This window comes from Sodiomyces alkalinus, assembly GCF_003711515.1.
Source record: "Sodiomyces alkalinus F11 unplaced genomic scaffold SODALscaffold_1, whole genome shotgun sequence".
In the NCBI taxonomy this organism is placed as follows: Eukaryota; Fungi; Ascomycota; class Sordariomycetes; order Glomerellales; family Plectosphaerellaceae; genus Sodiomyces; species Sodiomyces alkalinus.
The window spans coordinates 6867884-6883363 of NW_021167079.1; the positions used below are offsets into that span (position 1 = coordinate 6867884).

The 15480-nt window shown below is 55.8% G+C and overlaps 4 protein-coding genes across 4 annotated transcripts in view; 2 read left to right on the forward strand and 2 right to left on the reverse strand.

Moving 5' to 3' along the window:
* Positions 1 to 3132, reverse strand: part of SODALDRAFT_289720 (Het-C-domain-containing protein) — a 3950-nt gene extending 818 nt beyond the window's left edge. Inside the window, exons 1-7 of the mRNA XM_028608627.1 lie at positions 2624 to 3132; positions 2409 to 2510; positions 2185 to 2334; positions 1785 to 2105; positions 1546 to 1725; positions 930 to 1474; positions 1 to 846 (exon numbers count right to left, since the gene is read on the reverse strand). Of these exons, the coding sequence (XP_028471418.1) occupies positions 1 to 846; positions 930 to 1474; positions 1546 to 1725; positions 1785 to 2105; positions 2185 to 2334; positions 2409 to 2510; positions 2624 to 2747 (2268 nt within the window). The 5' untranslated portion in view covers positions 2748 to 3132. The remainder of the gene's footprint in view (positions 847 to 929; positions 1475 to 1545; positions 1726 to 1784; positions 2106 to 2184; positions 2335 to 2408; positions 2511 to 2623) is intronic.
* A 2618-nt stretch (positions 3133 to 5750) lies between these two features.
* Positions 5751 to 7456, forward strand: SODALDRAFT_320033 (hypothetical protein; the record flags this gene model as incomplete). The annotated part of the gene is made up of 3 exons (XM_028609496.1): positions 5751 to 6005; positions 6507 to 6902; positions 6986 to 7456. 3 exons carry the CDS (start codon positions 5751 to 5753, stop codon positions 7454 to 7456), a joined length of 1122 nt encoding a protein of 373 aa, XP_028471419.1.
* A 1266-nt stretch (positions 7457 to 8722) lies between these two features.
* Positions 8723 to 12080, forward strand: SODALDRAFT_289723 (urease). Its single transcript, XM_028608628.1, has 5 exons — positions 8723 to 8874; positions 9021 to 9107; positions 9251 to 10446; positions 10525 to 11416; positions 11510 to 12080. The coding sequence occupies exons 1-5, from the start codon at positions 8854 to 8856 to the stop codon at positions 11828 to 11830; spliced, it is 2517 nt and encodes an 838-aa protein (XP_028471420.1). The 5' UTR covers positions 8723 to 8853; the 3' UTR covers positions 11831 to 12080.
* A 339-nt stretch (positions 12081 to 12419) lies between these two features.
* SODALDRAFT_320035 (hypothetical protein) lies at positions 12420 to 14629 on the reverse strand (the record flags this gene model as incomplete). Its single annotated transcript, XM_028609497.1, has 2 exons — positions 12420 to 14041; positions 14152 to 14629. The coding sequence occupies 2 exons, from the start codon at positions 14627 to 14629 to the stop codon at positions 12420 to 12422; spliced, it is 2100 nt and encodes a 699-aa protein (XP_028471421.1).
* Positions 14630 to 15480: the final 851 nt, after the last annotated feature.

Genomic DNA, 15480 nt, shown 5'->3' on the forward strand with positions numbered 1-15480 from the left:
GCTGTATCCACTGCTGCCCCCAAAGCTGGATTCTTCGCGACGGCCACCGTAACCGCCGCTCGAAGTATTTTGTCGTCCGCCGTAGCCGCTGCTGGACGTATCCTGACGCCCGCCGTATCCACTGCTGCCTTGGCTCTCATCCTCGCGACGACCGCTGGTTCTGCCGTAGCTGCTGCTGTCATCGCGGCGGCCTCCTCCATAGCTGTATGTGCTTTCATCCGTCCTCCCATAGCTGCTGGATGACTGCTTCTGCGGTTCCTCCTCGCGGTCCTTATCGCCCCGGTTGAGGATGCCGCCGAGCAGAGACCCGATGAGGCCGCCTCCACCCGAGCTGCTCTCCTTCTTGTCATCCCTCCCAGACGTAGGAAGCTTCATGCCGGTCGTGCCCTCGAAGGCGCTGGAGATGGCACCAGCGGCGCCGGCGAAGATGGCGCCGGCGGCCTTGTTCGCGATCTTATCCTCCCAGGTCTCAGCGGTCTTGCCAAATTGCTTGTGCATCTGGAGAGAGCCGAGGCAACCGTGGCCATGTCCCGTATCATGCTCCCCTTCCTTATGGTTGTGATGATTGCGGACGCCGTCGCGACTCAGTTTTCGGCGGTACTCCTCCTGTCGCTGGCGGCCCAAGCCGGACCACCACTCCTCGATGGTGCGGAATATTATCTCCCGGCCTTCCCGGATGCCGTCATTGCCCTGCCCTCGCTGAGCCGGGTGATGCAAGACACCGTAGATGATGCGCGTTATGGTGCGGTCAATGTCGGCACGCTCATCGTCCATGGCCTCCATGACCTGGGGGACTACCCATCTGACCGTCTCAAACGCAGCACGACCAGCGGGCTCGTTAAGAAGCTAAGGGGAAAGTGAATTTAGCCAAGCGGTAGGACGAATGAAAGACGCAATCGCAGAAGAAAACTGGCATGTGTACAACCTACATTGGTAAAGTGATCCTTGGACAGCAGGGAATGCGTAGGGTCGGTTTCCCTGTCGTCGTGGAAGACATTGTGCTGTTCTCGTTGGCTGGACTCGACCAGGTGCTCAGACCCGGTTTTCATTTCGTTTTGAATTTGGTGGATGACGGGGAGAATAAAAGGCGCGATATTAGAGTAGACGAACATAGTGAGCTGCTCCTCTAGCTGCTCGAGCAGCTTGGGTAGCACGGGCAACTTGTCGAACGCGCCCGAGATGGACTGCATGACATCGTCGTGCCACTCAATAATGGGCATGATCTGCTTGAAGACACCCTGAATGTAGCGAGTGAATTCTTCTGGTTCCCTCGGCGAGACGCTCATGTTCTGCATCTGGGAAGAGGCCGCCTGTTGCTGGATCCCATCGATGCGATCACTTTGGTGCTTCCCGCCGAAGAACTCATCGGGGATCTTGTCCAGCAATGATCTCAGAGCGCTCGTATCATTCTTCTTGCCGTTCTGGAGGGTGCTCTCCAGTTCCTGAAGCTCGTTCTGCTTGAGCTTGTCCGTGACTATATGCTAGTCAGCGAGATAGATACCGCGCCGCGCCGCGCCGCGCCGTTATGGACGACTTTTAACCTACCTTCACCAGTGACGGAGTGCAGAAAGTCCACGCCACCGAAAGTGCCCGTTACGAGCGGGTAGACATTTCCACGGGCGCCCTCTAGTCTAATGAGGGCGTCGCGGCCGACAACAGGGAAGATGTCACGTTCGCCCATCTCGATGAGGGCAAGCTCGGTGTAGTTGCTATGGGCAAAGAAATCTGCATTGCGAGTCAGATGGGAAAAGCCACGCAGCGCACAGAGCTGGATGGAAGGACACGAATGACTGGCTTGCCTTCCAAACAATGTAGAGCAGTCCCCAAAAGGTACAGCGATTCGCAGAGGTCTTCATCTCTCTTGCTTCGACCGAATTCCCGGCCTTTCTGAATGCAGCGGCTAAAGAGATCCCGCATTAGTCCTGCTGAGGTGGTGATGCCAGCCTGCTCGTTGGCGATGTAGTTCTTCATCCCAGTCCTGGGGTCGATTGCTAGCTCCCGACGCTCATCGACAGGACCTCGGAGGCGGCGGTCGTATCGCCTGGCATCTTCGTTGTCTGCATAGTTCTTGGGGTTGTCGATGTGTTCCTCGGGGCGGTAGGTGCCTGGCAGGTGCAGGTTTGGATAATTAGCAGAAAGTCAGGCGGCCGAATTATGATTTCGGGGTTGTGAAAGTAGCCTCACCAAGTCTCTCCGCAGTTACTTCAAACTCCTTGGAGCCATAGCCGAAGCTGAGGAAGCCCAACACGCTAACGAGGAGGCGGACAGCCTCTGCCGACACGTGTTTGGCCGTTGCAACGTCGATGGATTGCGAGTAGTCTCTGAGCCAGTTGCCTGTAGCCGTGTCAGCAGTAGTAGTCGTAGGAGGGCTCCGTTGAGAAGTGTTGAGAAGTATTGAGAAGACTGACCAAAGTAGACGCGCGAAAGCATGAGTTTGGAAAATTTCTTCCCCTTGAGGGTACGGGCCATGGCAATGGTAAGGAGCACATCTTCGATGTCTCCGTGGCGCCCTAGATGGAGGAAAATTGAAACTGTCAGCTTGGTCTTCCTTCGACTTCGGGAATGGCCATGGCCAACTTGACACAGCATACTATCCGCGGAGCAGGGGCATGAAGGAACGTACAGTTAACACCCTCAATCTTGGACAGACTGGAGATGTTACCGGCACCAAAAGCAGCGGCCGGCCGGGCTAGGCAGAGCAGGAGGACCAGCCCCGCCAGGAAGACGAAGGACCGTGACTCGAACATGACGCACAGTTCGTGTTGGTTCTCCCAGTGCTAATAGATATGCTGGTTTCTTCAATAGCTCCTATGCTTGGGCTTTCGTGTGGGATGATACCGTAGTAGCGGCTGGAGGGATATGGGAAGTTGAAATATAGGGTGGAGAGAGACGAAGAACTGGGCGAGTCGGAAGGGCCCTACGAAGTATAGATGAATAGGGACAGAAGCAAGTGGGAAAAGGTGCCGTAATCGTTAGTTTTATTGGCGAGACGGCGAGACGGCGGGACAAACCCGGGAGGGGAGAGCTATTTGTCCAGCATCATATATATCATGATGCTAGTAGCTATATGTACGAATAAGGTAGTGCGAGGGGCAGGGCTTCACGCCGTCCACCGCACGTTGAATATGGTCAGGGGAATGCGTACATTACGTTGTTCGTACTAGGGGGTAATTAATGGTGAGGGGTGATACGGTGAGACGACCTGAACTGGTCGCATTTTCAGCTTGGATTGGTTGGTGATAAACGTTGAACCGGGTACCAGCTTCACCCTACGTGTAGTAGTAGGTTTCAGCATGTGGAGAATCCATGTATAGATACTTTCTGCCTACCTTGCCTTGTGTACCTACCTACCTACCTTACCTTACCTTACCTTGCCTTAGGTAGGTACCGTAAAAAGTCGACAGTCACATGACGCAACCGACCCATGGATAGTACACTTAGAAAGCACAGCTGGAAATAACGCCCTCGGGGGAATTCTCCGCTTGAATGAGGCTCAGTCTGGTTCATTATCGCAGCTACCGAGACACTGCGTACGTTGTACATAAGACCGACAGAAACGCCTTCCAATCTGGTGCTGGACTCTCGACTCCTTGAGTGGCGCGTGAGGTCGTTCAATCAGTAAAACGCCACACTCTAAAGGCGTACTAGGTAGATGCAGACCAGCACACCGGTCCTGTTCACCCGTCTTGGTCTTCTCAGAATCTACGGAATTTTGGCATGTATCCAAAATACCGAGTACTTCGACATTCTTTTACGGAAGCTGCCGAGGACTCGATACAGACATTCGAGAGAAGTGCGGGGAGTGGTGTGGTAGTGGCCTTATATTTCAGGCGCCAGGTCCCTCGGTAGACGAAGCAAAGACGCGAATGGCGGTGCGTGCCACTAGCGTGTCAACCAACGAGTGCTGTTATAGTAGGCTCGTCGCAGCGCTTCCTAGTACAGTAGTTCTAGATTGGGGGATGCTCTAGTTGGGTTGCAAATCCTTTTAGGGGACAGAACTTGCAAGTCTCAAGGGAGCAGGGGAACCTTCTATGACCTACCAGGACGTACAGCGTAAGCGCGAATACAGCGAGGCTCAAGAGCTTTTCACGGCCCCGGTAACCTAACGGGACGGGACGGGGAGTGAAAAATACGATATGAAGTGCTTCGTATGCAACGTTAGTTTTAGAATAAAAAGCTGACCTACGAATCAAGTTGAAGCTGGCAGGGTAAGGAAATACCACTGGCAGCCGAGCCTTTTGGCCACTGAGGATAGATAGTGTCTGGAGATTTGGTGGGACACGCATTTCGTCGTCCTCGCAAAGCGACCATGGATGTGGCAGTGGCAGGCAACAGTGTTGCAGCCCGTTGTTTTGTTAGGACCACCACATTGGACGCAGCACTCTGTCTGGCCTGAAGGAGGTCTCGGGGGGATGGGGACAACCCTAGTTCGTACACACCCCTGTAATCACCAGTGCCACCCAGAAAAACAACACCCATACAAAATACACAAACACGCGCCTGCAAACGTCCTTAACAGCCACGATAATCTCAAAGTTATTGCCGTGACCGGTGAGTAGGTCAAGCCGAGACCGTTAATCATAAGTAGAAGAGCCTGCCATTTGAAATTGAAGCTCTGGCTCCAGCCCCAGCGCCAACGCGCAATGAACGTGGACGTGATCAAAGGCATGTGAGTCGAGGGCAACGCAACCGACACGAGTTGCTTCTAAGTATAGAAGACCGTTTCTTCTATAAGGTAGTGATATGATTGGAAATTATCTCGATGAGACGAAAATACCTCGAATATTACTTATCTCGGAGAGGAGCAGAGTCATACTAGCTATATAGAGGCGGTTAATATAGATACCTTACCCAGAGTAAGAGATTCACTTAGATATTTAGTAGGTTTACTGGAGTTACGGCGATGTAAATCGTGCAGGCGTGGCACGAGTGGCCTTCGTTCAAATAGGCTTGTAGGGTAAGGTAGGGACTTTCTTCTAGTTGGTAATAACCTGCGGTGCGACACGGCGATAATTCCAGGCGAGGGAATAGGCTGCCTAACCAGTGAAACCAGATCAGTAAGCGCTGGGTCAGCCAGGAATAAAGTCAGTAACCCCCTACTATATATACGAAGGGAATAACGTGTTTTCAATACCCACCCAAGGCGATAAAGCTACCTATCTACCTTACCTACCTTACCTTATCCGTGGCAGAAGGGCAGGGTAGGGGGAGGTAAGTACCTGCTATAGGTAGTACTTATTTAGGTAGCCTAAATAGAGCTATTTCCGCCCCGTAAGCAGTACCTAACAAAGCAAGTACCCCGTAACAGCACAATGCGCTATCCAGTACCCTCCCACCATAACTAAAGGAACTTAGCGGCCCTACTCTGTAGCATATTTTCTACTGATTTCCCATCACCCTAAAGCCCCGCCCGAGTGCCTAGCACTACAAAATCTGGCAGCCACCCACCTACGCCCCCTCCTATCCTCCCTTGTTTTCTCTCTTTCCCCGCCTCCGGTTACTCTTCACCATATAATTACTTGCTTTTTAGGCGCTTCACACCCTGAAAGCTGGCTCTTTTCGCCGTCTTCTCCGCCACGAATTACAGTCTTACAAGCTAGAACCCGCTATCACCACAGCGTCAAAGCAAACAACAACGCGTTCAAGGTCCTACGACCCCCACTAACCAGCTACAGGCCCCATCGGCAGCTTGCCTGGCTGGCCCGATTCATCCCCATTTCATCCCCAATCGCGCCCACTGCCAATACACCATGCCTCGCGTTTCTAAGAAAGCCGCCGAGGAGGCAAAGGCAAAGGCTGCCGCTGCCGCTGCCGCTGCCGCTGCCGCTACTGCGCCCGCGGTCGCTCCTGCGCCAGCACCTGTCATCGCACAAGCCCCTTCGGCTCCCATCCAGCAAGTGCCTTCGCATCCGCAGCAAATGGGCATCCCCCAGGGGACCCTTGGCCTCCACCCTACTCCTGTCCGACACATTGATCCCGAGGGTTTCATTCGAGTCCGCGACTCGGTAAGTCACTTCATCTCATTTTCCTCGCCGGAACAAAGTCCCTCTGCACCCGTCGTCATTCAACCAGGCCCGTCTTCACCTTCCTCCATCACGGACCCCATCCCCCTTCCGATATGTTATGGCTGTCATCTTTCCACCTTGAATACCATGAGCCATCCGGCGAGAGTATCGTGTGTGCTGTTATCACACCCCTCCCAAGGTCAGCCGACATGTATCAAGTCTTGTCAATTGTGTTGCCGGCCAAGAACTCCGAGAGGACCATGCTCTCTTTTTTTCCCTTTTTTTCTCTCTCAAGGCGTAATCTGTATTATTTTGGACGCGTCTATGATACGGGTCGCACCCCTTGTTTACGTCGCCACCCGTTTTGGAAATCGGCCGGGAGGCCACTCGGGTCACCCGGCGCTGCGGAGCTTGGCTCATACCTCACCTTCTGAACACCATAATCACATTGCGTTCAAATACACACTCTTACAGCTCATGCTAATTTTATGTAACGATTAGGTTCATCATCGCCTGCTCACCATCTTGGAGCTCATCAAATCTTTCTCCGTCGACTATTATCGCCAGACTAACTTGCTCCTTGGAGAAGCCTCAACTGAAATCCCTGGCATCGACGTACCCCTGGGCAACCTCGAGCATGCGGTCCAGAACATCGCGGCCATCCCAGGGTTGATGCAAAGTGCTGCGGAGTACGGTCCGCCCGCTGAGGAGAAGAAGGAGCGGAAGAAGCGCACACATGACCCCAATGCGCCCAAGCGGCCTTTGACGCCCTATTTCCTGTACATGCAGACGGCCCGTCCTATCATTGGCAACGACCTCGGACCTGATGCACCCAAGGGCGCCGTCCAGGAGGAAGGCCAGCGGCGCTGGAAGGCCATGGGCCAGGCTGAGAAGAATGTGAGTTGGCGCATGGCAACTGTCTTGTTTTCTCATCTCTTATCGTTGAGGGTCCCGGAGTTGGAGTGCTAACTGCTCGTCAGGGTTGGAACAACGCCTACCAGTACAATCTTCGGCTCTACCAGGCCCGCGTTCACTCCTACAAGCACGGCAACCCGGATGCCAAGCTCATGACTGATGAAGAGGCTCTTCAGTACGCCGACGCTAATGAGATTCCTCTCCCCCACCTTGAGGATGACACGGTTCCCGACGAGGAAGACGCGATCGCCGAACAGCTCCGGCAAGCCACGCCGGGTACCGAGGCGGAAGAGGTTGAAGAAGAAGAGGTGGAGGAGCCGCCCGCTCCTACCAAGACCCCCAAGAAGGCCAGCCGAAAGCGCAAGTCGGAGGCGGCCGAGTCGGAGCCTGCCAAGTCGACCCCTGCCGCGGCTGTGGCTTCTGCTGTTGCTACCCCCGATACGAAGAAGCGACGCCGTACCAGCAAGGCTATTGAAGCCGAGAGCACCAGGGAGGAGCCGGTCAAGAAGAGCCGAGCCAAGAAGGCCAAGAACTGATGCATGGCTGGGTGGTTTATCTTAACCACGCGGTCATGTCTTTTCTCTTTCTCTATTCCTTTTCAGTTGGTTGTGGGGGTTTTTCTTTTCTTTTTTCCTTTTTTCCCAGTCCAGCTTTTCAACGACAGATCTCCATCCAGCCGAGACGAAGCAGTAAGTCCAAGCAAAGAAGTCATGGACGCCTCGACGCCGCGATGAGGAAAGAAAGAAGGGGAAAAGAAGACGAATTTTGCGAGACCACTCCAGTCGTTCACGAGGTATCATCCTTCCCAAGAAGCAAAAGAAAAGAACCGGGGAGCACGCCCTGAGGGCTGAAAGCTACCGGCTTCTCCGAGGCTAGATGCTGAGGCCCTTAACTGAGGTCCGCGGGAGGCTGTGTGTACTGGGGGTATATAAATGGTCAATGGTCAATAGGATGGGTTCCCTCTTGCTGGTCAGGCGTGCGAGGTACGGGTCTCGGGGCAAAGGGCTACGGGCCACAGGGATGGAAAATGTGACCTAGTAATCGGCAAGGGGGGCAATACGGAAAAAAGGAAGGGAGTTGTCGGGCCAATTGTTCATGGTCGGCGGTTGGCCGATGAGACGTGAGGCCGGATTCTGGCACGACGAAGGCATGGGTCGTCTCTGGATGTATTATTGTAAGCTTGCTGCCCATTTGGGCCATTATGAAGACATGAATATTCTTGATCACTGAGAGGGACCAGAAAGCCAACCAACCAACGGAGAGTAGGAGCGTTCACATCTCCTTTGCTTGGCAGGACAATACGTGGGCGAAACGCACTAATTACTACCTATACCTACCTTAAGGTACGGTACTCTAAGGTGGGACGAATTCGGTTCTATCCGACCCGAACAGTTCCTTTGTATTCATTCACGTGGGAGTGTAACTGGATCGCATGGATTTCAACATTGGCGTGTTACTCTATCTTACAGGGGCGATATGATGTTGGTGGTATAACGTATTGCCCACTGTAGATGTCTGGGACTGAAAGGCTTCGAGATCCAATAATAAGGCACGGATCACTGCGACCTACAGTACCTCAGGTACCTAACCTTCAGTGGTACCTTACTCAAAGTACGGATACCGAGTAATACGTGTAATATGGTTGGTGCCTTCCTCCGTAAAGCAGGTACCTTATCTTTGACGTAGGTTCCAGGTTGACCTTGTGCGGGGCCACTGATAACGGGATTGAAGCTTCCATTCGGACGGGACATGCGACTTTCGCGTCCATTTCTCGAAGCAAATCGTCGAATTCCCGACTCATTCATCCCTCATCATCTTTCGGATCCAAGTCTTATGAGTAAAACGTAGCTCGTTACCTTACTCGATCTCATTTGTATCCCTTATTCAAGACAGAGAAGAGCTGTAGCTCTCTCTACTCTACCTATCCACTACGATGCGTCTCGTGCCGAGGGAGGTTCGTCGTCCGTCGTCCGTCGTCCGACTTGTGAACCCGTCACCGTGGAATTCAATTCACATCTCCACCTCCCTTCCCCCTTCCCTTCCCGCCTAGCATCGTCTCACGTAGGACCAGGCCTGCTAACACAAAAAGTCGTATCGTAGCTCGATAAGCTTGTTATATCTCAGCTAGGCTTCCTGGCTCAGCGTCGCCTTGCTCGAGGGGTTAGGCTCAATCACTCGGAAGCAGCGGTAATATCACCCACCCCACCCCTTGCCCCTCCATCCCGGCGTCCTTAATAAGGTACCTTATCAAGCCGGTACCTTCAATTGCCCAGTACATGTATTTTGTCCGTGAATTAACACACGTTCAACTCCTCCCTCTCCGGTGGTAGGCCCTTATCGCCAACAACTTACAAGAACTCATCCGAGATGGAAACCACAACGTTGCTGACCTGATGAGCATCGGCGCGACCATGCTGGGTCGGCGCCACGTCGAGCCGGCCGTCTGCACCACCCTAAAGTACATCATGGTTGAGGGTACCTTCCCGACCGGCACGTACCTTGTCACTGTGCACAACCCCATATCAAGCGATGATGGCAACCTGGACCGTGCCCTTTACGGCTACCTCCCTGCACCTCGCATGCCCACCAACGATGACTTCCCCCTTCACGCCCCCGAGGCCTTTGAGCCGACCGCCCAGCCGGGTGCCGTCGTGGCCGTGAAGGATGCCAAGATCACCCTCAACCCGGGCCGCAAGCGCATCAGGCTGCGCGTCACAAGCACCGGAGACCGCCCCATCCAGGTAGGAAGCCACTATCACTTCGTCGAGACGAACCCGCGACTCTCCTTCGACCGCGCCCGTGCCTACGGGTTTCGTCTCGACATCCCCGCGGGCACCTCGGTCCGCTTCGAGCCGGGCGATACCAAGACGGTTACTCTCGTGGAGATTGGTGGTAACCGTGTCATCCGCGGCGGCCACAACCTGGCCAGCGGTCCCGTCGATCTCAGCCGCGCCGGAGAGATTGTGCAGAAGCTGCAGGCGGCCGGCTTCGCCCACGCCCCCGAACCCGCGGGCGACATGGCGTTCATCAGCCCCTTCGAGATGGACCGTGCTGCCTACGCCGTCATGTTCGGTCCTACCACCGGCGACAGGTTACGTCTGGGGAACACGAACCTGTGGATCAAGGTCGAGAAGGATCTCTCTGACTATGGAGACGAATGCATCTTTGGCGGTGGGAAGACCCTGCGCGAAGGTATGGGTCAGGCCAGCGGCCGGAGGGACGAGGAGTCGCTCGACCTGGTGATCAGCAATGCCCTCATTCTGGACTGGACCGGCATTTACAAGGCGGATATCGGCGTCAAAGACGGCATCATCGTCGGCATCGGCAGGGCGGGAAACCCAGACGTCATGAACGGCGTGTCGGAGAACATGGTTGTTGGCAGCTGCACTGACGTCATCTCCATGGAAGGCAAGATCGTGACGGCTGGCGCCATCGATACCCATATTCATTTCATCTGCCCGCAACAGGCGGAGGAAGCCCTCAGCTCTGGCGTTACCACCTTGCTGGGCGGCGGGACGGGTCCCACGTAAGTATCCATCATCCATGACCCCTTCGACGGAGTAACCGGTAACAAGAGAGCGTTTACATAACGCGTAACGAACAGCTCTGGTTCGAATGCGACAACGTGTACCCCTGGTAAAAACAACATGCGTCAGATGCTTCAAGCTTGTGACTCGTTACCTGTCAACGTCGGTATCACGGGCAAGGGCAACGACAGTGGCCCCGAGGGCCTTCGAGAGCAGGTCGATGCCGGTGCCTGCGGTCTGAAGATCCACGAAGACTGGGGCGCAACTCCTGCGGCCATTGACGCCTGTCTCTCCGTCTGCGACGAGCTCGACGTTCAGTGCCTCATCCACACCGACACGCTGAACGAGTCGGGCTTCTTGGAGTCTACTGTTGGCGCTTTCAAGGGCCGCACCATCCACACCTACCATACCGAGGGTGCGGGCGGTGGCCATGCGCCAGACATCATCGCCGTTGTCGAACATCCCAACGTCCTCCCCTCGTCTACGAACCCGACGCGCCCCTACACCTCCAACACCCTCGACGAGCACCTCGACATGCTCATGGTCTGCCACCATCTTTCCAAGGATATCCCAGAGGACATTGCCTTCGCCGAGAGTCGCATCCGCGCCGAGACCATCGCGGCCGAGGACGTCCTGCACGACGTGGGCGCCATCAGTATGATGAGCTCCGACAGCCAGGCCATGGGCCGTTGCGGCGAAGTCGTCCTGCGCACCTGGAATACGGCGCACAAGAACAAGGAGCAGCGCGGAGTCCTCCCCGAGGACGAAGGCACTGACGCGGACAACTTCAGGGTCAAGCGCTACCTTAGCAAGTACACCATCAATCCGGCCATCGCGCAAGGATTCGGTCATCTGGTCGGCAGCATCGAAGTGGGCAAGTTGGCGGATCTGGTGATCTGGAATCCTGCTTGGTTCGGTACTAAACCGGACCTGGTGCTGAAGAGCGGCTTCGTTGCTTGGGCGCAAATGGTACGTCATCCCTTCTTCCATCCCACCCCCCCGGGGGCCTTCCCTGTCCATTTCGTGTGGAAAACTCGCCTAACCTACCTCCCACCTACGCAGGGCGACCCCAATGCCTCCATTCCAACCGTCGAGCCCCTGATCGGCCGTCCCATGTTCGCCCCTCGCGTGCCCTCCTCGTCGGTCCTGTTCGTCTCCGCGTCGTCCATCTCCTCCGGCGCCATCGCCTCCTATGGGCTGCAAAGCCGCGTCGAGCCTGTCCGTGGCTGTAGAAACATCGGCAAGCGCAATATGCGCTTCAACGATGTCATGCCGCGCATGCGCGTCGATCCCGAGCGGTTCGAGGTAGAGGCAGACGGGGAGATTTGCCGCGCCGAGCCGGCCGAGAAACTGCCCCTCACACAGTCGTACTTTGTCTTTTAAAAAGTTCGGACAGGCCCGAGTTTCTCTTGGAGATTTACCCATCTTCTTTTGCCATATGAAGTCTGCGCATGTCGACATTGCGGGAGAGGGGCAGACCTGATGTCTAACCCATATATGACCATGCCATCTACTGGATATTTCCTCTTAGTATGCGGATCAGCTGCCTGCCAGATTCGTGTGGATATTTCTGCTCATAACGGGAGACGAAGCATACAAGGTAGATACTGGAATATAAGTCACTTGAAGCCTTTGATTCACGAGGTGACCTCCACCCATCATGAAGTAATCCATGCATAATTCAACGCCGAACCCCTTTGATTGACCCAAACGCCGTACTTCCTCATCCCCCTAAAAGCCTCTAGGGGCATTGGGCGTCTGCCGGCAATTCTAGGTCAAAGATACCGACAGTCCCTGTGACCAGAGGATAGTTGAAACACCACCCCAATCCCTCTACCACGACTGCCCCCTCATAAAACGGCCGACAAAAGGGCCAGTGATGCAAAAGACGGGGAATAAAAGGTAAGAAAAAGACCGATGCAGGCCCATATACTCATACAAATCCAGCCTCGCGCCCCCCCCCTTCTGAACGTCATTCCTCCTCCACTTCATCATCCCACTGCTCCTTCTCCTTCTTGACCAAGGCCGCCATTTCGACAGGTTTGAAGATGGAGCTGTCCGGATTCGACACGCGCGGCACCTTACCGAGGTTCTCGTCATCAAAGACCGACCCAATGGTGCCGATCCAGCGCCTGCGGCGCTCCATGAGCGTGCGGGTGACGTCGCCGATACCGGGGCGCGCCATGCCCGCGGCCCCCTGGGCGGCAGCCACGGCGGCGCCGGCGCCGGCGCCGGGGCGCTTCGACTTCTTGCTCTTGCCCATGGTGCGGGTGCGCTTGGTGTAGGCGGCCTGGACCTGGGAGTCGAGGTCCTCGAGGATGGTCTGGTACTCCTGGTAGGCCATGCGCTCGCGCACGAGGTCGGCGAGGCGGGCCTTGCGGGCGCCGTTGACGAGGACCTGCTGGCGGAGGCGGTCCTGGAGGAGGCGCAGGCGGGCGGCCACCTCGTCGTCGAAGGCGCCGTCGAAGCCGAAGCCGAGCCCGAGCCCGGCCTCGAAGTTGTTGTTGCCTTCTTGCGGGAGGAAGCCCATGTGGCGCAGTTCCTGCTTGATGCGCTCGTCCACCTGGGCGTAGTCGAGTTTGGGGTGCGTGGCCTTCTTCCAGGTTTCCGAGCTGGACTCGGGCATGAAGGCCGCGGGGGGGGTCGCTTGTGGCTTGCCGTCTTCGGAGGCGCCGTTGAGGCCGCCGTGTTCGCCTGCGTCGCCGTTTGTCATGTGCGTGTCGCCCCCGACGCTGCCGCCGCCGCCGCCGTTGGCCACGCCGTTCGTGCCCGGCTTCTCTTCTTCGGACTGGGGCCTGTTCTCGCCCCGCTGCGTGGCTAGGAGGCGCGACAGCAGCGGGCCGACGGCGAGCTTGTCGGTCTCGCCCACCTCGTCGTCCATGTGCTCGATGCTGCCGCGGGCTTGGTTCGCCGGGAGGTGTTTCTCGCGGTTGAGTAGCGGCGAGTCGAGCTGCATCGCGCCGTCTTCCTCGGCCCATACTTCGGTGTAGTGCCTCTTGCCCCGGTTGGGTATGGTGAAGGGGAGGACGCGGTCACCGCGCTCGCGGAGGAAACCCAGGTCCTCTTCTGTAAAGGGTTTGAAGTACGGTTCAATGTAAGTGGAGAAGGTCGAGAAGCTGATCTGGTTGGAGGGTTTGGCGCTGCTGAAGTCTTTATCTGGAGGGTCTCCTGGGATGATATCGGCCAGGTCGTTCTTGGGATACACAGCGACAGAATAGATTTCTCTGAGTTCCTCTTCGGACATGCCGGGGTGAGTTGGTCGGATCTCGTACACGGTCGGGTCGGGGAAGGTAGAAGGGTCGTCTCCGAAGGTATTCGCAGCGGGGAGTGCTGGCCTGGGCGGTGCGCCTTCGTCTTCGGAACTTGATTCTTCCTCCCCCTCCTCCTTCTCCTCCTCCTTCTCCTCCTCCTTCTCCTCCTCCTCTTCCTCCTCCGGCTGCTCGACCTTCTCCTCTTCTTTGGCTTTCTTTTTCTTTCCTTCTAATTTTACGGCGCTTGGAGACGCGGGCTCGGCAGGAGAGAGGGAGGAGGCGGCCGACTCGGCTCGGGAGAGTTTACGGGTTTTGCTGTGATCTCGCAGGGGAGAGGAGCGTTCTGGTCGGGTGGGTTAGCATCGTAATGGGGTACTGTCTGTTTCGCGTTGGGGGGGAAAAAAAGGAAAAGAAAAGGGAAAGAAAAGGGAAAAAAAAAGGTAGCACACATACCTTTATGAACGACATCACCGGGAGCCAAGGTATCAGCAGCTTTCCTCTTCTTTTTGTTTGCGCGTTTCTGGCCCTCGTCCGCCCGTGAATGGTGGTCGCGTTCTGGCACATTATCAACATGGTGTTTCCGCTGCAAAGCCAGGTCGCGCATAGCCTTGTCGCAGAAGTTGGTTCTCCTGTCGATGACCTCCTGTAGGCGGGTCAACCTGGTGATCATGGCATCCATGTGTCTGGACTCGGGCACCAGAGAGGTGGGGTTGATCTGGTCGACGATGTCATCGTATCCGATATTGTCGAACTGCTCTACGCGCAGTGAGAGGTATTGGGCGTCGATGGCTTCTATTGGCGGTAGGGTCGCAGTGGCTGGGGGAGGGATGGAAAGAGGGACGGAACTCGGGGTGGTGTTTCTGCTGCGCTGTCGGATGGCGCCGGCGCCGCCCTTCTTGCTGGTGCCCTTCTGGCTCGGGGTAGGAGGCATAGTGACGGCGGGCGTCGGGGTTGTCGTCGGGGTTGTCGTCGGGGTCCGAGGATGACGTCGTAACTTGATTGATGGAGGATCGATGAGCAACCGGTTGCTTTACATGGGCGTCTCGACTATTCTTTGTTTCATGGTTCGAGATGCGATTGTGGCGACGAACTCCGTCTTTGACTTTGTTCAATGTTTGAGGGACGGATCGATGGGATTGATGGATGAAATTGATGGTTGCTGATGGTTGCTGATGGTTCCTGATGGTCGACTTGGGAGTGATGTTGTCGCGTCGCCGTTGCCGAGAGCGGCTAGTACAAGTCCGCCCAACAGGAACAGTGCATTTGTGGCTGGAGCATCTCCTGGGGGGATTAGTCAGATATCGGCGAGCACGGCATCTACACGTATGTACCTGTGGTCTACTCGCTTAGTAATGACCTAGGATTCTCCCTTGTTGAAGCAGGAACTACCCGTGCCACGCCCCACTTACTTTTGTTCGTTTGGCACTCACTCACCAGCTATACCTGTGTCCGAATCACCGTCGTCATGATCCCCCCAAAAGAACCCATTTTCGTTTCACCCATTTCACCCTTCACCCATTTCACCCACTTCACAGTGGTCAACTCGTCTCGGCGTCGCTCTTTCGTTTTCATCCAAGAGATCATCCACAATGCCGAATCATCTGAGCCGGGGCATTGAACCGAATTTACGAATTTACGAATACCTTTGCACAGACGAGTCGTAGCCCGAGTTCCATTCGCGGCTGGGGGCATGTGGTCAGAGGACAGGCCCTAATTGGTGATAATCCGCGACGATGCGAGCCTTCCAGACCAGGCGAACCAAAGTGCTCTCGGCATGTCCTC